Consider the following 21153-nt stretch of genomic DNA (forward strand, 5'->3'; position numbering starts at 1 on the left):
CTCCGCCTTCCTGCCCTTACCCTGTCAAGCATCTGCTTCAATCCGGATCCGCAAATAATCAGACGCGTGCGGAAACGTTTTCGGGCACACATTCATATTCATATTTCCTGCTTTCCGCTGCCGGCAGCTGAAACCGACCAGCTCCATTTGTGCGTGTTGATCCACGCCGCTCCGTTGTTGTGTTGTTTCAATGAAATAGTTTACCCAAATCAATGCGCTGAGGGCCGGTTCAACGCAAAAGGGGGAAGGAATTACAAAGCTTCCTACTTCCAACGCGCGCGCGCCGGTTACATCAGGAATGCACGAATGTTTTCCCTTTTTTTTCCTTTCCTTTTAGCGGCCCGAAACACCGCAAAGGGTAAAGAAATAACAGTTTCGTTCTGCCGGGAAGGCGGAAAGGCGAGCGGAAATTTTCACAGATGTTGCGCTTCGAGCGGCAGCAGCGGGTTTGGCAGGGCGGTAATAATGTAGTGGGAAGCGAATGTTTTCTGCCTTCCGTTTTTTTTTCTGCTTCCCCAAACTTGTTTGTTCCCATCGCGCGGCGAAAGGCAGGCAAAACAATATTTTTCGTGGCGCATCCTCCCGTCGGCAAAGCGGCCGTGCACAATTTTACCACTACGGGAAGCGCTCACAAACGCGTGAGTCATCGGCGAGCATTAGTTTTATGCATTTGCAATCCATGGTGCTCTGCGAAACTAACCACAGTATCGCATAGCACACCCCGAAAACCCCTGTAGCGTACATCAGCACGAAGCTCGAACTGGGCTAGATTACTGCCGCCAAACCGGTCGGCAGCAGCCATTTCGGGGCACGGTTAATCACGCCGCTAAAAAAAGGGCCCACCTTTCATCGACATTGTTGTAGTTGCTGATGGTGGCCCGCTGCGGGGTGTACATTTCATCGATTCGGGCGGGTGTACGTGCGCACCTGTAGGGCACACCGCAATCGGCAACCGAGGCCGCACGTGGGCCGCCCTAATGTGGCCCGGGGGGGGGGGGGGGGAAGAGGCGCATTCAATCGCTTCTGCGAACGATACACGATAAAATAGATCGATTGCGAAGCCACCTCATCATCGGTGCCGCGGCAGCTCATTTGAAATTCTAAATGTCTCCCCAGCCTCTGGCTGTTCCTCGACCTCGGCGTTGGGTGGGCGGGTGGTTTTGCAGCGCAACGAGCGGAGTGGAGTGGGGGGGGGGGGGGGGGCAAGAAATGCTGGGAGCAAGAAAGGTTCGGTTACACGTGCTCGGTTGGAGCGGTCTTGACAAAATTGTAATCGAATGAGGTGAACAAGGCACCGGCGAACTTGACATTGCCTTTGCCCCGGTGCTACGCTTTTTGTCGTCGTCGTCGTCGTCGTCCCGCTCTCCCGTCAGGGCTCAGGGCTTTGGGGGGGGGGGGGGGGGGGGGTGTGCTCTCCTGTCAGTCACAGTCACAGCTTGCTTTGCCCGACCGAAATGCATCCTGCAGGGGCGCCCGAGCCGAGGACCGATCAGTGAAGCCCCGACGATGCCGACGTTCTGGCCGGCCTTGATTGATTGAAATTTGTTTCGGAAGCCGACACAACAGAGAAGAGCGGGAAGAGCGCGGAGGGGTCGGTGAGCGGCACCATCGGTATCTTAATTGAGTCAAACCACACCACAACTTGCCTTGTCGGATGAAATGTAAAACTCTGCCACTGGGCCCCTTCTGCGGCTCAAAACCAAGCTGGCAGAAGTGGCTTAAGAATTGCAAACTACCCATCCGGCACGTGCGCTGCGGTGTACATCTTACCTCAAAAGGAACGAAGAGACAGAGGGAAAGAGAGAGAGAGAGAAAGACAGAGAGAAAGAAAGAGCAGGAAGAAGGTTTTGTTTGGAGGGTTATCAATATGCGTGCCTACAGCTGAACGTTGCGGCCTAACCCTTAAAAGCTGGCTGCCCAAAGCTGTTGATTAGAGAGAACCTCTGGACCACTGCATCTGCCATGCAGTGCTAGACAGAGGCACACAGCCACATACACCATCATTCCAAGCATTGTCCGTTCGGGAAGAAGAATTTATATGCACTGGCAAACTAGCAAACGTTGGACAAACGTGGAGGGAAGGGGGGGGGGGGGGGGGGATGGTAATGATGCTGTTGATGATTTTCAGACATGTGCATGCGACCTTGCTGCATCCCGGGATGGCAAAAGAAAACACCCATAGGGGGGGGACGGGATCCGGAAACGGCAGCCGTCACTGCTCAAATCTGGCGCTCACTACCAGAATGGGCCTGACAAGGGTTTTCCGAGGCCCAGCTAACAAGCTTTCATGGGCCGGCGAAACCCAGGAGCGATTCAATCAACCAACCCATTGAACCGAACCGGTACACGCACGCACGCAGTGACATTGTTTCGGGCAAAGCAGACAGATTTTAGAGAGGAACGAGTGAGAGAGAGAGAGAGAGAGGGGGGAAGGAAGAGTGTGTGCATTCCTGTATTGAAATTCAAATGCTAGCCCATTGCACGGCAGCACCGCAAACACAGACGTGCAACGTAACGAAGCGTTCTGCGAGGCAAGCGGTCGTGCTTTCAATACATATTGCCCGACTGCGTGTACGTGCAGCAACCGGTTTGATAGCGTAAGTGGTAAGCCTAGTGGCGCGTTGCGTGCACAAGCGCGCCCACGCGTTTCGGTGTTCAACTCTCGCGGACTTTCTAGGAGTGATACCGCACCGAAGGTAATAATTGAAATGGATTTATTATAGCGCAGGTCTCAGAAATGATGAAATGAAAACGAAATCGTAAAATCCCCTTCATGTGTGAGAGAGGAGTCTCTCTCCGAATGAATTGTGTTGTAATCACAGCTTTTAAACGCACTTCAAAAAGAGTTTGTGTTTGGTTTAATTGTCGTTTTTTGGTCCTGTTATGCCCCAACAAAGTATGGATTGAGCTAGAAAAACTAGTTGAAAACAAACATACACACACACACAAAACTCTCTACCCCGTTTTCATCCTTCTTGTACGCGTTTCCAATGTATTTACCCATTGTTGGCGACTGTTCTGCTCCCGCGGGTTGATACGCTCGGTTGATTGAAGCTGTTTGATGTTCGAGATCGACACGGCGCGACGTTTTAGCTCATCTTGCAGCGCCGAACAAAGTCGTATTTACCCGGTTCACCACTAGCACCACCTTTTACTGCCCCTTGCACGTACCGGCACGCACTAACGAACGGGGGAAAAAATAGCCAACATTTTGCACACACACACAAAACCTTTCCGCGGGCATCGTCTCCCTGCCGGTTATCTTGATGGATAGGAGACAGCGAGGCACCGCCGCGCACTGATTTCGAATGTCACCGGCAACACCCGAATGACGTGAGCGAGACGTTTTGCCGCTTCGAAGAATCGAACCCAATTCCACGAAGTAGAAGACGAAAGAAAAAAAAAAACGCCTCAACCAGATAACAATTATCTATCTCGTGATAAGGGTTTTTTTGTTGTTTTTTTGGATCATGAACACCATCGCAGAATGGGGAGCCGAGCGCGGGCGTTTTTCATTCGAGCCGAACCAGCCGAAGCCAAAGGCAGACGCACGTTCTACCCTCTGTCTAATTGCTGGATAGCCGGCGGGGACCATTGCAGCGACACTGACTTGTTCTCCCACACCGACAAATGCTCCGTAAATTCGGGGCAAACGCGCGGGCGACTCAATTTGCACTAATTGATTTGGAAAACAAAAACACAAATTACGCGAAAATCTGACTGCGATTGCGGGGATGGACGAGCAGGGGAGGCACATGAAGAACTCCCGAAATAAATTTCCTCCGAATTTCGCTGTACCCAAAACCCGGGGCTCTTTCTCTTCTCGGCCGACTTCCCGCAGCCGAAAAAAGTCATTACTTTGCGCCGTCTAACAGGTTGGTTGGTGGTCTCATTAAAACTCCAACCCAACGGCTCGGTCACAGGGCCGGGAATGTTACAGTGCCCGCTGCGGCCCACGACTGTCATCCTTGCCAAACTGACAAAATTGCTCCAAGGTACGTAGGTACACACATACAGTGGCATTTTTGTTTTTTTTTTTTTGAGCCGATAAATTGCTGTCCCAGGTGTTGGGACGTTAACGTTTTCGTTTTCATTACTTTTTAGCATCCTAGAGAAAAGGCTGTTTTAATGCCGTGTCGGCTCGCTTTCTTTCCGCGGCGCCCTTATCCATGGCACCGTGGCATGGATCCTGAAAGCGATGCGTCCGACAGGCAGGGAAGAGCAACACTCTTTTTAAGACCATCGGTGCCCGCGTGCTACCCGTTGCGTTCCTGTTGCTTGTTGTTCCTGTTCCAGACACAGCGGGACAGGAAACTGGCCCGTGCCCGAGAAAATGCTTATGCAAGACAAATCGCGTTACAACGGGCGCGGGCCATGAGCTGGCATGTCAGCTGGTGACCTAAATTTTCGGCTACACTCTCCCTGTTCCCGTGGAAGCAACCATGGCAACAAAACAAAACAAAAAAACACACAATCGGGACACCTACAAACCGTACACAGTCCAAGGCCAAACGGAGACCGCGATGGAAATCGAACCGCCTTGTGTTTACCACGCTTCTACAAAAACAAACGACGGCAAGAGAAATAACACGTCCTTCGGCACAAACGGGGGGCGGGAAGGTTCTAGAGGTGAAAACCTTCGCGAAGGTGAGACGTTCGTGAGTGTTCTTTTTCCCCCCGCCTCACTTTCCCAAATGCCGGGGTTGTTTGCTATCGATCGCGCTCCGCTAATCGAAAGTAATAGTTCGCGGAAAGTAGGTTTTTTTATTAGATGCATACAAATAAGTTGCTAGGGATTCCCACCGGTTACGTGACGCGTTTGGGACACGCGCACGAAAGTGGAGCAAAGTTTGCTTGTTGGTTTTGACTGCTGGCGCTGTAAGACAGTGGCGGCGGCGGCGGCGGCGGCGACAGAGAGGATATGATTCACAAACCGGATACTTTGCATTTCGCTATCGACAAATGAGACATCAGGCGTTAAGGTGCCTGTACACGGGACGGGTTTGGTTCTAAAAATAATTACGGTCGCGTAATAAGTAAAGCGACCGCAACCACAAAAATAGCGATGTTGTGTTTATCAAATCGTTGCTTTCTTCTTCTTCTTCTTCTTATTCTTCCTCTTCTTCTTCTTCTTCTTCTTCTTCTTCTTCTTCTTCTTCTTCTTCTTCTTCTTCTTCTTCTTCTTCTTCTTCTTTTTCTTCTTTTTCTTTTTCTTATTGTTCTTCTTATCCCTTCTTTTCTTTTTGTTGTTGTTCTTATTCCTCCTTTTATTTTTGTTTCTTGTTATTTTACAGAGCACTTTTCTGCATCCTCTAATTCGCTTGGATGTCAGTGACTTATTGATTTAGCTGTACATGGGGACTCTCGAGATGCGACCCCCTTAAGCTACGACGATTTTAATATTGATTGTAATTATTTTTTTTTAAATTCAGGAGCAACGATTCGAAAAGGTCGTCTTGTTTCAAGTTTTTATTTAGAAGAAATAGATCTTTTTTTTTTAAATTCGTAGCTGATTATATGCTTCGACTCTTCAACTTCGGTTTGAACTATGTATTGTGAGGAATTCTGGAATTCTTGTATTGTTTTTGGACTTACACTTTGCTTTGGGATTATTTTTCGATCCCAAGTATTGTTTATTATCCCAAGTTGTTTATTGTTGTCTAGTGTTGGGTCTCATGAATCTTGCATTAATATTCATTCGTATGAATCTTCAGCGATGAGTGATTCGAATCTCCAATCAAATCTCCATAGATCCACGATTCTCCAAGGATTCGTGAATCTTCAAAGATTCATAAATCTATAGGATTCAAGGAATCATTAAGATTCATAATTCTCTAGAGATTCTGAATCTTTAGACAGGTATGATTTTCAAAATATTGAAATTGAGCGATCCTATGGCACAGAGGTTAACTCTCACGACTTAGCAGCATGCCCGTCGTTGCTTTAAGCCTCGCATGGATCGTCCGGCTGGATGGTACTTGCCAAGAAATCACAAAAGCCTGTGTAGGCGCTGGCTTGCCAAGGTTGTTACGCCCAGAAGAAGAATAATAAGATGCTCAAGCTCTATGAATCTTTCGAGATACATGAATCTTTCCAACCGAGATTCAGAATCATTGAATCATTTCAAAGATTCATTCCGATTCTTGAATCAGATTTACCCAACATGTCGGATCTCGGGGGTCTCCTGCATCAAGATGGTCAGACGTAATTAAGGTGGCCCTGGTCCATAAGAGCTTTTAACGTATAACGAGCTAATGACTGTACCACGGGACCGACCATCATGCATCGTCTTTAATAGTGAAATCCAAAAATGAGTTTTGACAGTTGATTGTCAAAAAAAAAAAAAAAAAAAAACAAACAAAAAATAATCCTGGTCGTAGGCATCATCAACAAAAAATTTAGTGATTGGTTTTTGTTTTCACGTAATTCAGAGTATTTTGGAACAAATTATTCAATTCATATAATTTCGAAGCGGATTTGATTTCTATGAAATTAGCAAGCGCCATTTTGCATACTTAATCCCACGGCTGTGTTTCCAAAATCACTAAAATGCTGTAGCTCGTGTTAAAGACAATTGAACCATTTTATTTGAACTTATGAGGATCAATTCTTGATGATTTTTTCGTTTATTTTGTTCTTTGCAACGGCGGTATCGTGTAAAGGCACCCTCACTACCGTGTGGTTACAACAAGCCGGCGGGGCCGGCGCAAGAACCGCAAGAACGGATAACGGGCACACACTCACTCGTACGCACGCGCTCACGCGGCCGTTCCGCTTTTATCAAGCGTGATGACAGTATGCAAAGAAAATTCAACCCACCGTAACGTCTCTCTCTCTCTCTCTCTCTGTTGCCGTTGCTCTTGCTTTTTCCTTTTCTTTGCCTCCCAATTTGCCCCCATTACCGAGCGGTAGCATCTTAAGCGTACTATCTTTTCAGCTTAGATCGCGCAATTTAAAGAAGAAGAATACACACACACACACACACACACACACACACACACACACACACACACAGAGACACTTGGGAACCAAAATCAAGCAAGAGAACAACATGTCACCGAAGAAAAAGCTGCGTCGCGAAAAAAGAAACCCGTCACGGCCTTTACCTAGAACCGGCAGCATAACTGGAACGCGGCGCTCTCGCGCACACTTAAGCACAAACCAACACACACACACACACACACACACACGGGGACGGTGGTTAAGTCACACACGGGAGCACGTGTTAACGAGATGCGGGTTTTTAGCTGCTAGTCGGTTTAGCAAAGTCCCGAACCGTACGGCGCTGGGAAGTGAACTGACAGAGCGGATTGCAGCGGATGCTTCCGTACGCGCAGCTATCGGGGCAGCGTGGCAAGCAGGCAAGCAGAAAAAAAAACACTTTAGACACAACACTCACACACACGCGCAAGGGGGAGGGAAGCGCACGCGCGGAACCATGCACCGCTAGAGCTGAATAGACGGGGGGAGGCGAGGCGCACACAACGTTGCATCACGGTCGGTGCGCTTCCGAATGCGCTTCTTCAGCAGCAGCGCGCGTTGGGAAATGGAAGAAGAAACGAAACAACAACAACAAACCCCCAACAACCGTTACCAATAAGCACGAGAATGGCAGAGCGAGAGGCACGGTGTGCATGTGTGTGTGTGTGTATGAATTATGCTGCAACATAGGTTCATGTACCCTCTTTTTTCGATTTCGATTAAAGTGCAAGTGCACCAGCGCTGGCTGGTTTTGCGCGGCAACCAGGGACGGACGCCACCAGCGCGGTTACTTTTCTTTCCGCTGGATGGGAATTTTCTTTTTTTTTTTTGCTTTGCACGATGACGCCCTTGCAACACACACACACGCGCGCGCTAGGGGAAGCGCGTTGATCAAGTGCCGATCGAATGCCCGCTGGGAAGCAATTTTAATCGACCGGGAAAAGGCTGGGCGCCTAAACGCGATTCACTTTGAGACCGCTTTTCCGCTTTTCTCCCAGGCCCAGGTTTTCCTTTCGAAATTGCATAATGTGCGTGCAGGGGTGCGTTTGTTTCGCGTGCCTGTGCGGGTCGTTTGAATAATTTTGATTGCAGTTTTCTCATCGTCTCGGTGGCCGTTTTCTTGTGCTTCTCGTTTAAAGTCACCGATTCGGCGCTGCTGTAATGTGAAGGAAGCTCAATAATTGAGGTTCCTGGAGGGAAGATGTCCTGGATATTCCTGGTGATCCTTGATGAGCGAGAGAAAGACGCTCGCAATGCGTTTCTTTTATGAAAATGACGCCCGACAAACCAGTTTTGTAATATTTTCCAACATCTTCAGGCTCTTCGGTCATTCGACATGGGTTATTGTGAAAGGTGACGGATATAAATCATTGGAGCTCCCGTGCAAGATGCATTGTTGGGTATTCGAGGTCCGAAATGAAGGTGTGAACACAAAATGTCAGAATGAGAATTGAATGATTTACCATACTCTGGTGATCGAGAAGTCTATTGATCACAACAACAAACATCCCAACTCGGTCCAGCTCTTCAAAATTCTAAAGGCGTTGTAAAGTCTCTCAAAACTGTGATTCTTATATCTTGGTGCCTGGAGGTAAAGGATTTCATGAAATTCCTCTTTAAAATTGCTTCCGACACTAGTAATTTGCAATTTCTGACGAAGATGTACTGATTGGACATTCGAGATCTTGGATTTGAGAACTACATGTCAAGTTTCGGCGGATATAACCCAATAGAAAGCATCAATATCTTTGAGTTATTAATATTTAATAACTAAGTTCTGTTTAATATTTAAGTTCTGTTCCAGATATGGTAAAAGTAACATTTTTGATGATACTCCAAGACTTACAAACTATCTAAAACACAATTTCCATCCACCTCGAAACTGCCCCAGTTTGTAATGCAAACAATGTCCTCGCCGTGTAATGAGATGAGGTCATTTTGAGATAATCCAGGCGTGGATATAACCCAATAGAACGCCGCAATATCTTTAAGTTAATTTAAATCCTGTTCCAGATATGGAAAAAGTAACATTTTTGATGATCCTCCAAGGCTTACAAACTATCTAAAACACAATTTCCATCCACCTCGAAACTGCCCCAGTTTGTAATGCAAACAATGCCCTCGCCGTGTAATGAGTTGAGGTCAGCTCAAGACATTCTACAGCATGCAGATAACCAGTTCCCAGTTGACTGATCAACTTCAATCACCAGCTCAGTCTCGGAACGCTAGAACCTATCCCACAACACGCTCCGATATGCATCCTTCCTCGCATAGGTATTCCAACAAGCCGCTCCCATCCCTGCCATTCATTTTGTTGATAACATTTCCCGTCACGTAGCAACGCAGCAGAGCATTGCCCTCCGGTTTCGGGCCCAGCCCAGCGTGGCATCAGCAAACTTTGCCGACTCCCCGAAACTTGACCGGACACGACGGGATATAGACGGCACTGCAACCGGACTGTCTCGGAGTGCTAGACCCGTGTGTGCGCCACCGCTGGGGACAAAGTTTCCCGACCGGCCGAACACCGACGGCACACCGGATACACCCTGTGACCCGGGGGCCACTGTGTCCGGTGTCGGTTGCGTCGCTGCGGCAAGGGCAAATGTTTCAAATACTTGCGCAACGGCAAACTTCACTTCACTCTTCGCTCGGCTCTCTGTCTCTCTCTCTCTTTGTGGCTCCTGCGTGGCCTGTGGATGCGGCGTTTGGTAGCCGTTTGTACCACAGCAAAACAACAACAGCAAAAAAAAACAAGGAACTAATTTTTAACTATGTCTAGCTTGCACTACGGGCTGCACGTTGAATATATGCATGCGGCAGTGTGGCGGGGCGCACACAGAAACAAACAACATATCTTCATCAGGGCCTGCGCCAGTGGGTCCGGGTAAAACGAGCCCGGCAGTTTTTTGGTACCGTGGGTACGGGGCCATTCAGCGTTTTGTTGTTGCCGTCGTCGGGGCGGTACCTGCGGTGTCCGGAAACTGGTGCTGGAAGTTATTGTGCCGAAAGTTCCGTTCCTCCGTGAGCGGTGCGGACACTAACGAACGCCTTGATGAATTGACCCGGGCCCGGGCGCGGTGCGAGATTGGCATCGACGAAGATAGAGAGAACCGGCAAGAAGATACAGAAACTAACTTTGCTTTCACAGTCAGCGTGGTTGTAGGTATAGGTGTGTGTGTGTGTGTGTTTTTTTTTCATCTCATCTTGTTGTTGCCACACACCTTTTGTTTGGTTTCATTGGCCGCGCGTTCCGACCGGCGTTACAAATGCGCCACCAGTGGTGTTTGGTTGATCGGACCGGCCCAAAGTTTGGGGACATTCTAACTCCTACACGAACTCCAAAGACGCAATCCGCCCTCCGTCTGGGGCTGTTTTTGTGCAAACAAACACACAAGCAGAAGGAGCCACGAAGGTCGGCCGGAAAGAGAGCAAAAGTTTCTGTTCATTTCTGCAATGAAGGGGACGCTTTGTTCACGGACCGCACCTTCACAGGTACGCTGAGTCATTTCTTCCACTACTGCGCTACTGCTGCGGCTGACTTGCTGACTGTGTTGGAGTGGAAATCTCTTAAAAAAAAAAAAAACTGCTACCAGATGCAGCACACCAGACCTCGCAGCTCCGGTCGGCCTAGCGAGATGTAAGATAAGGTGAAGTTTGCTCTAAAAAGGGGAACTCTTTGGCAGCTGTGGTGCTGAACTTTCCTTTTCATGCTTCTAACAACCAAGCATGCTAGTGCTGCTTATTATGTGTGCATGTGTGTGTATGTGTGTATGTGCTCTGTTTATCGTAATCAGTACTGCAAACAAAGTACCTCGCCAACTCCAATCCAATCATCACAGGCGGCGAGTTCTTGGCCCGAAAGGAGTGAATTATTCCGGAACCAATTTACACCTGCCCGAGTGTGTGTGCAGCACCGTTTTTGTAAGGCTCTGCTGACCACACGCGGGTTTCCAGCTGCTCACACACACACACACACACACACACACACACACACACACACACACACACACACACACACACCGGAGTTAATTAAATTCACCTTGCATCACACAGACACACATACATCTGCCTCCTGATAAAGCTGTTAATACGAAAGTAAAACCACTCGGGTTTTGCGGCTGCTGAACGAAACTGCCCATGAGACAGTGCCGGATGTTAAGCGGCTTGTGAGTGCCATATAAGCCAGTTCAGTTTTGTCACACAGATAGCATAACTTAAGGCGCCCTTCAAAACCAATTTCAGTTATTTGGTATAAAAATGATGTTTGTCAAAAAATAGATAAAACAAACGCCTACAAGTATGCAATTCGCATCGCAAAAGTTGGCTTACCAGCGCTCTGCACAGCTGGGTGGTAGCCGAGCCGATGAGAGCCGAGCGTAGGAGCGTAGACAAAACTTTCTGGCAGGTGATGGAGGTTCAGCTAGTTTGCAAAACCGTGAGGGCTGGATGCTTTGGCTTAACCTCACACATAGAAAGAGCTCATCTTCGTTTTCGTGAAAAACTCGCCACAAATTTGATTCCAAAAATAGTTAAACTAAAGGCTTAACACACTTCCTTGCTCACGTTACCGGGAAACCAAGAGAGTGTGTGTGAGAGAGAAAGAGAAGATGTGAAAAAAGGAGCAGGATGATCGTCTCGTTTGCGTCTGGTGGCCGACGTGGAGAGCAACCCATTCCCGTCGTAAAACCCTGCCAACGTAAGCTTGCCCGGTACGCACCGGGGGGCGGGAAAAGTTTTCCCTGTTCCGATTTATTTGCTCACTGTGCGCAGAAGAGTAGGGAGATGTCGGGCAGGTCGGTTTTGTGGAAGAATCTCTAACCTGTTTAAGGTTTGATTTTAAAACCACAGTACTAAACTTCGAACGGATGTGTGTGTGTGTGTGTGTGCGAGGGGCTCAGTTTTTCTGTGCCAAATTTTCCTCCCACACTCTCTCACACACACACACACATACACACGCGCGCAAATTACACCGATCTACCTGAGCGAGCTGTGCGCCGAGTGCCGAGAAGTAATGGCGGTGACAGGGTGACAGCTGCGTCACACACAAAGATCCCCTAGTCGTCCTTCCCGGAGCGTTCAAAGCTTTTGCTGAACTTTGTCTGTCACTCACTCTTGTGACGTATTTTTTGTTTTGTTTTTAATTTGTTGTTGTTATGCTTACACTCATGCTGGCCATGTCCCACCCTGGCGCGTGAGCTACCTAATATACACGCTGTGCGTCTGCAAATGATTATGGTAATTATCATCCAGTAATTCTGGCAAACTTCAAGTGATTCTTTCGCGTGCGTGTTATCTTTCCACGAAGGAGCGCTGTCCGACTCCGGCAGCAGAAAAGAAGAGCGGAACCATCGTTCCCGGAAGCAGCACAATACATCGCATCGATTACGGAGCTTCCCTGGCCAGGATGCCACTTACTATCGTAAAAGCGCGTTACGTATTCAGCTTCAGCAGGCGCTTTCAAAATGGCGAAGGTGACGCCGACGACGACGATGATGGATAATGATAATCGACGCCCGGGCACATACCACGGCTTGTACCGCGCCAACCTGGCAAGCTCCGATCGGCTCCGAACTTCCGCGCGCTTGACGGAAACTGCCATAAAGGTCATCCCCCGGGCGGCCATCATCACACAGTTGGGCGTCATTTCCCTTTATCCTACCCATTTACTTTGTGTGTGTGCGTGTGTGTCTGTCACAGTATACCTCTCTTCTGATGAACAGAGGACCCTCTCTCTCTCTCTCTCTCTCTCTCGCAGCTTCATCAAAATGTAATTTGTTCGCTCTCCACACCCGAAAACCTCAATTATACCTCCATCAGTGGACGCACCCAGCCGGCCCAGGATCTGCTTCCTGCGGCTGCTCAACGGACGGACGATTAAGATTTTCTCTCTCTCTCGCTCCACTGGAGAGGACAACGCTGGACGCGCTTCTGTGCGCAAAGGTGCGCTGGGAATTTGGATTTTCCTCCCCCCCCGCCCGGTGTCACTTGAGCAGCCGGTGTGGCGTGTCGTGTTGAAATACTTCAGCTCAGCTCCGGTAACTTGCCGCTTCCGGGATCACTTTGGGCCGAAGCAACACAGGCACCAACAAATCAAAGAATCTCGACGCGAAGAGAGCTCTCCGCAAAGATTGCAGATTTCGTCTGGCCTTTGGATAGTGGGTAAAAAACAAAAACAAAAGAAAAAAAGCAGTAAAAACTGAATTTTAATAAAACATTTTTAAATGATTCATTCAATTTCATTTTCCAATCTGCTGGGATTGGAACTATTGATTTCGGGATGGCAGTGTGGCAGTTTTGGAATTATTGAACTTTTTCCTTTTTTATTTTTTTAATTTTTTTTTTTTGCTATCTTTCCAAAGCATTGCCCATAGTGCGGTCCCAATTTCGCTGGAAGGCAAAATCTGATACGGAATAAAAATTTAAAATGAGCTCAAATCAAACACACACTACCGGGACCGGGTACGAAGTGGAGAGAGAGAGAGAGAGTGGGATGAGGCAGTGAAAATGAGGAGGGGGAGGGGGAGAAAGAGGAGGGAGGGAGGGGGGAGAACAATTTGAATAAAGTGCCAAAGGAAGGAAGGAAGGAAAGCAGGCACGGTGCACAGTGAGTGAAGTGGCAAATAAAATCGTTTTCTCAGCTTCACAACTCAACCGGAGGGTTCACGGGTTCAGGGGGCTCGTTCTGCGAACGGTTTAACGCTGACGGGACGGGGTAGGTATCCTGCAAAGGTAAGTCAAACGTTGGCAAACGTTGGTGACAGTAAAAGTTTCAATCGTGCAAAGCGGGGCTTAAAATAAAAAAAAAATAAAAGACTAATAAACGTTTTGTTAAAGCGCGCTTTCGCAATGCAATAACGAAAAGCTACGTCGACGCTTCGCTGTTAGCCTACCTTTCAGGGGCAACGGAGATAGAGAGAGAGAGCAGCAGAAACAAAGTCAAATGATAAATATGACATTACACGACATTCGATACCTCATCGCATGTCTGCCACTGATCTTACCACACCCCTTTACACTGTAAACACACTTGCCCGTCGCTTAGTGCACACTGGAAGCTGTTGCTTCGTTGGGATGCTCCATTTGGCCAGCATTTCGCCCGGCACAAGGCACAGTGTGTGTGTGTGTGTGTGTTTTTTTTTTTTCTACTTGGCTTCGCTTTGTTTTGCTGCAGAATATTTATCTTTGTCGGGCATTCGCACGCGCGCACGCTGCGTAAAATTACATAACGCCCTCCCCTACTTCTCTCTCAGCGAGTGGGCGGCTCACCTATCCGGCGCTGCCGGGGCGGGAGCACTTTTTTTTTGCCCGAGCCCTTTCGCTTCCCTTGCGCGGCTGGAAGCGCACCGACTTCATCACATTCTCCATTGCCGCTCGTGCATGTTGTTCTTGCTTTTATTATTAACGGTTTTGCAATCGCACATTCTCGCGGCCCTTCAGCTGACAGTAGCACAGACACACACACACACACGCCAACAAAACACGCAGTGTGGGAGGGGGGGTGGGGCGTAAGAATTCTGTTCCCGTTGCTCGTCTTCCGTTTGCCTGCTTTTATGGCTGTGTTGGGTCGTGTCACTTCTTTTCAACGGTTTTTTTCTTGTATGTGTGTGTGTGTGTGTGTGTGTGTGTGTGTGTGTGTGTGTGTGTGGGTGTGTTTTTTTTTTATATTTTTATCTCCCGTTGTTGCGTTGCGCTATTTGTCAACTCGTCGCTCCTGCGTCTCCTTCCGCCCGGGAGGCGCCTGTTGTTACGCAGCATTACCCATCGGACGCTTTCCTTATACCGCCTCCATCCCCTCACCCATTTTCACCCCCCCCCGCCTCCCCCCCCCCTCAAAGGTCCAGCAAAAGTTGGAGTTGGAGCGTTTGATTGTTCGCCAATTTATTTGTGACTCGTTTGTCTCTCTTTCTATCGCACTCACTCACCGTCTCTTTCCCTCTCTCTTTTTTTCTCTTTTCACTTTTTTTTTGGGAAAAAGAAGAGAAAACATTCGTCGAGATTGAGGGCAAAGGCGCACGGGGTTGCTTTTATTTTCCACCAGAATGTTTCCCGCTGGCGTGTGTGTGTGTGTGTGTGTGTTTGTCTATGTGGGTGTGCTGGAAGGAGGAGGAGGAGAACGGAAAGGGACATCGTGTTTGTTTAGGTAGATTTGCTCCATGCTCTCCACACACACAAACACACATACATATTCAAGCGCACTTCCCCCCCCCCCCCCCTTTGGAAGGAAAAATAGGGCTGAGACAACTGTGGGTGAAGGATGGGAGGATAGGTTGGGGGTGGAGAAAAAAGTTTGCTTCCAAACTTGAACAATTTGTCCTCCAAGATGTCGGCACTTTTTTCGAGGCAGGGAGCAGGCTCGCCCATTTCGACTTCGAGCGGCAATAACGAACCGCAGTGGAAGAAGAAGCAGAAGAAGACGAAAAAGCGGGTGGAAAAAGCAGCGCAGGGTTGCAAAAGAAATGGTAGAATCGAAGAGTTGAAGAAAAAAAAAATCACAGAAAAGTGGCCGCAGACGAAGCGAAATGTAGAAAGAAATCAACAGGATACAATAATAACACACACACACACACATACACACACAGCCAGACATAAAGAAGCAACAGAAGTGGAGGAAGAACAGCAATAACAAAAAGAAAAAAAAAACACACACACATACACATACCACCCGAAAGAGAATCAACCAATGCAATCAGGAGATAGTGAAAGGAGAAAAACAACCCACAATTCGTGGACAATTGAATCAACTTCCGCTACTCAAGCAGCGAAGCGGTTGGGGGAGACAATAGTGGGGGGGCTGTGCGAACGGTGCACTACGGTGGAAACGACAGGCAAATTTTGGCTCTTCAAATTTTTACTACTTTTTCCCTCCCTGAAGCCACCGTAGCTGAAGACGTGAGAAGAAAACCTTTCCCTTCGGCAGCTTAAGCTGGAACGAAGTTGTCGTAAAACCCATACCGGGCGGCAGGAAAGTCGGGACACGATCGGGCAAACTCAAACTAGCCATGTGAGTGTCAGGCTTAGTTGTTTTTTTTGTTTTGTTTTCGGGTTGGGTGTGTTGAAATGGATTCAAATGTCTGGTTCGTTCGTTGCTGTTCCTTTTTTTTTTTGGTTTGATCGCTAACGTGCACAAAATTGATGCGTGTATGTGCGTGTGTTTCACTCTTCGGGTGACCCACACCAGCTTCCCGGGACACTTTCGGGTGGTAACGGAGCGTACCGCGTAAAATTAGAGACGAAGAAAAAAACGCGACCAACAAATCTCTCTGCCCCTGACAGGGCCGTTGCGATACAAAGTCGGTGCCGTGCGGATGGCCTACCTTTCAGGCGGTGGCGGCGGCTGCGATTACGTCAAGAGTTTAGAGTAGGCTCTTACGGGTGTTTTGGAACGTTTCTCGTTCATGAACGAACTGAAGGCACTTAATTGTACTTTTACTCAAACGCACAGCGGTGTACAAAGAAGGGGTAAGCGAGCAGTGGGGTGACGACCCCGTCAGTCAGCAGGTCTGTAGCAAACGCTCGCCTCGTCGCATTCTCCGTGCACACCTGGGGCGGTGTGTTGAAGTACGTCTCATAAATCGTTAACTAAACCCATCAGCAGCAACTGGGGCGGAGAGTAGATGGAACAGATTTTTGTTGCTGTTTTACCTTTCCAAGCCGGATAAAAACTTTCGCCGGGCTTTATCACCCGTTCGCCATCGCGTTGACCTTTGCCGCCAGCACGATGCAGGCTTTTACCGAGCACGTAATGCGATAACTCGTTCCGAAGCGCTGCAAAATCGCTGACGGACGGCACGGGACGATAAAGCATCTTGACTCGTCCCTCCCAGCATCTCGAACGCTCACCCGCTTGCGGCTCCCGCGCCAGTGTCCACGCCGAAAGATGGCGGAGTGGCGCTCCAATCGATACACAAATTAAAAGCTAATCACTGTCAATTAGCATGATTAGATCGGAAGTTTTCCCCGCAACGGTTTTGCCGACCCAAGGCAGGGATGCAGCACGGTCGCAGGACTGGCCGGTCCCAAGTATCTGGCAGGCTTTTGATCCGTGCAGTAGCAGGAAGGGACAGTGAGGAAAATTGTTTTATCAGTGCCGCTGTATTTATGCGCAAATTTCGCCATTTGTTTCGATTGAGAAGTAATTTTTTTTTAAATATGAGGCTATGAGAAAGGGTGTCTGAACGAAAAAGAGTTGTGGATGGCTATTTAGTTGCCTTCTGAGCAGGCTTGTGCAAAACATTGCACGCTGAACGCCTAAAAGTATGCAACGCTATGTAAAAGTTTGCGTTTGAACGCCTAAAAGTATGCAATAAAATATGAAATGAAATGAATTAATCGCAATAAATGATACATATAACGCCTAAAAGTATGCAATGCTATGCAAAAGTTTGCATTTGGACGCTTAAAAGTATGCAATAAAATATGAAAATTAATCGCAATAATTGATAAAATTGCAAAACATTGCACTCTGGACGCCTAAAAGTATGCACTGTTATGTAAAAGTTTGCGTTAGAACGCCTAAAAGTATGCAATAAAATATGAAAATTAATCGCAATAAATTATAAAAACTGCCATATTGCATAGTTTTAGGCACTTAATAGGAGCAAGCGATTTTGCATAATTTTCGTTAAATTTATTGTATGATGCAGTTTATTTCAGCGTATGAAAGTAAATCTTAGTGTTACAATACCTCAGATTGCAAACAAATCATCAAAAAATGACAATACACTTACAGCAACTCCCCCCACTGTGCTGAACGAATAAACTGACTTATCGTGGATCATGCTGCCCGTGCCAGCGTTCCCAATTGGCGGATGATGGCGAATGGTTTTTATCTGTCCCGTCAGCAACCGGCGCAACGCCAGAAACGCTGGTCGAACGTAGGGAGGCCCCCCCCCCCCGGAGGCATTAAACTGTCACTTAATCAACATGCCCAGGCGGCGACGATTGGCCGCCCGTACGCACTGGCCCGAGTTGAAGTAAGCTCATTATCTGCACCGAAGATTTCTCCGCTAATTAACCCGATAAGCGCGCGAGCGTGGGCGCGGTGAGCTCCTGTCCCCGCCCTTCGATCGCCCTGCCGTGCTGTGTTGTTGATGTTTCGAAAGTGTTTACAGCCGTTTCCGTTTTTCGGTTTGCTTTGCTGTTGCCCTAGCGTGTTGCACACGCTGCAGTCGTTTGATGTTACACAGGCTCTGTCCGCAGCTTAAAGCTTAATCGGCGTTCGGGAAGGCGGGTTATGGAAAATCAGCTTCCGTTCTTCTTTTTTTTTTTTGTTTTCATGCCGTCATCCAAATCCCGTGTGATTTTTTCCTCTCGCGTGCTTTCAACAACACTTTCCTCGATTTTTAACCCCCCCCCCCCTCCCCCCCCCCCCGTTTGCCAGCACCCCATGTTTAATCCCCGGCCTGACTCACAGTCAAATGCGATTGCGTTATTCAACGAAACTTCAAATGCCGCCACGGCGTGCCAGCCCAAAACCCCATGGCAACGTGTGCGTTGTAAGCGAGCGAGCGAGGCAAAACATTCCTGCTTCACACTCCAACCGTGTTCTAGGGCGAAGCCCAAAAAAAAAAAAACAGTGGGCGCAAAAGGAAATATAAAACTTCAACACACGGGCCGCGTTGGTCTTCTTTTTTTTGCGCACCGTGCAGAAGAATGCGCTTTCCTTCGCATGAATTTGACTCGGCCAAACCGCCGCCACCTTTCCCACCGTGCTCAATCCCATCGGCAATGATGGCCCTTTAGATTTTTCATATTAAATTTCAGCCTCCGACGTGGTGCTTTGTACCCTTCAACGTGCAAAAGGCGGCAACAAAAAAATTTGGAAGCCCGGTTTATGACGAAGCAACATTTCTTGCCTGTGCGTTTTGTTTTGCTCCTGCTCTTGGGAAGGAGAGGAGGGGCTAGGGGGAAGGGGGCAAAGGGATCGGTTTGGAGAAGAGCTAAGCTGTAGCAAACATACACACATACACACACACACACACTGGAAGGACACGCAGGAATTGGTGAGATTGGGTAACATTTCTTTCCATTTCTCACTCAATTGAATGTTTAATGTAGCGTGGATTGTGTGTGTGTGGGTGCACGTGTGTGTGTGCGTACGTTGGCGATTCTAAGCAGAACCCGAAAAGCGACGGGACAGCCTCCTAGGGGGAACAGTCCCGGCGCCAGCCACACACGACGCGCGGGAAGGCGTCCGATTGCATACGTCGCAGACGGTTATAAAAGTCTACATGGGCGGCGCGGGTCATCTGGGAGGTTAGCAAGGCGGTATAAATTCGCCCCACACTCGGCATTCGCCCTGTCGATGACCCCGGCCGAGCGGGGCCGAGGAGTCGGCGTTTGGGGGGTAATAAATTGTCGAAGCCAAGAACAACAAAAAAAAAAAAAAGGTTGCATGGTTTCACGTGCTTGCACGATGAGCTTCTGATGGCATTCCGGGGCGCCAAGGTGAATGCCGTAAAGTGTGCCACCGAATGGCGAATCATTGCGCGCATCATTTTCTCACCCTTTTTGGACATTTTGGAGCAACGCTTTGCCACCATTCCTTCTTCAAGCACTTTTAGTGCGGTGCTAGCATGTTAGATTATTATTTTTTATCGAGCAAACCACCCTGCTGCTCCCTGTGCTTTCCATTTTAAGGTTTTACAACCGTCTTAGGAAAAAAAAAATAAAAAAAAGGAAACCAAACAACTAACCTCAAAAAAAAAAACCCCATTCTGTTCTCGATTGCTCGATTTGGTACGGGATTGCGGACGTGCGACAGTTTGCCGCTTGGTGACAACTGCTGCTGCTGCTGCTGCTGATCGTTTGCTATAACCCGTCTCTCTCTCTCTCTCTCTCTCTCTCTCTCTCTCTCTCTCTCTCTCTGTCTCTCCTCATATTGCATCAATTTGGTCCGTTCCTGCCCGACGCCCGCACTCCAAAATATGTTAAATCGAGTGTCACAAACAGTGCGCATTCCAAATCGAAGAAACAAAAAAAAGAACAGGAAAAATCGACACCTTACCCCAACTTACCATTTCTTGGTTTCTTGGTCGCCGTAACACCCTTGCGCATCTTTGCCAACCGACCACCGACACAGAACGATGCTGCGGTTGAGCGCATGATTTGCATTCCCCAGTTTATGCAGTTTTGGAGCCCACATCAGCAGCAGCAGCAGCAGCAGTAGTTTCGCACCTGTTTTGCATCGCCGGCGTCCGCTGCCTGTGATATGGTAATCTTTTACAATGCGAAAGCACCCCGCCAGGGCCGCCCGTGCCCCCCGAGACGCAGCCAATTGTTGCGGGTGCGTTACGACGCACGACGGGCAGCAGGCGACGAACCGCACGCCAAGACGTGCCCCGCGGCAAGTGCCGCCAACCCTGCCCAAACCAACAGCGGGTGGTCCCTATTATGTGTGTGTGTGTGTGTGTGTGTGTGTGTGTGTGTGTGTGTGTGTGTGTGTGTTAGTACTGCATACACAGCACCATACTGGTAAAATGCAAAATGCGATTTCGATCTTGCTCCCTCGTTCGGCGGCGGCGACAAGATGACTTCCTAACTGCTGCCACTTCTTGCACTGAGCGCTGTTCATTTGCATTCCGAGTAAGCGTTTTACGTACCATTTTGTAATTTCAAAACGAAAGTGGTCTCGCCTCTTTTCTGTCAAGGGGGGGGGGGGGGGGCGGTGGGGAAGCATTTTTCGCCTGCACCTCGAAAAGGTGTGAATACTGCTCGTTTTTTTTTTTTGGTGTTGTTGCTTCTAGTTTGGCACCCCCTTTGTAACGCGTTGCGGTGTGCCCGTGTTGAGCGCTTTCGAGCCAAATTACGCGGTCCGCCGCCTGCCAGGAAGGTTTACCGTACCGTACCCCCATGTGCTTGTTGCCCTTGGCCTCCGGCCCCACTGGTACCATCGCTTTCAATTGCCATAAATCCCACGGTTTCTTTTTCTCAGAGTTCTTAGTTCAGTTCCCTTGCAAAAGAAAGAAGAAGAAGCAAGAAATGGAAAATTGACACCCCATGGTCCCGTGGGGGTCTGGAGGGAGAATGGAGTGTGGGTGGAGAGACTTTGCGCGCGTCTCTAATGCTGACAAACGATACGCCGTTTGCTTCGGCCGCCGTTTGGATCGAACTGCTCGCTTGACATCGCGCTGAAATTTCCCGGGAAAATTCCGTCCCACAACACACACACAC

At 48.6% G+C, this 21153-nt stretch overlaps 1 protein-coding gene across 11 annotated transcripts in view; it reads right to left on the reverse strand.

The window, feature by feature from the left end:
• Positions 1–21153, reverse strand: part of LOC120950342 (uncharacterized) — a 134555-nt gene that overhangs the window by 60868 nt on the left and 52534 nt on the right. Inside the window, exons 1-2 of one of the 11 annotated variants that reach the window (XM_040369202.2) lie at positions 7107–7926; positions 3001–3180 (exon numbers count right to left, since the gene is read on the reverse strand). The exons of 8 other annotated variants lie outside the window; for them this stretch is intronic. In XM_040369202.2, the coding sequence (XP_040225136.2) occupies positions 3001–3004 (4 nt within the window). In that variant the 5' untranslated portion in view covers positions 3005–3180; positions 7107–7926. Of the gene's footprint in view, positions 1–3000; positions 3388–7106; positions 7927–21153 lie in introns of those variants that run through there. 2 more of the 11 variants (XM_040369123.2, XM_040369290.2) reach the window with 2 other exon arrangements.

The sequence above is a fragment of the Anopheles coluzzii genome, chromosome X (genome assembly GCF_943734685.1).
Source record: "Anopheles coluzzii chromosome X, AcolN3, whole genome shotgun sequence".
Taxonomy (NCBI): domain Eukaryota; kingdom Metazoa; phylum Arthropoda; class Insecta; order Diptera; family Culicidae; genus Anopheles; species Anopheles coluzzii.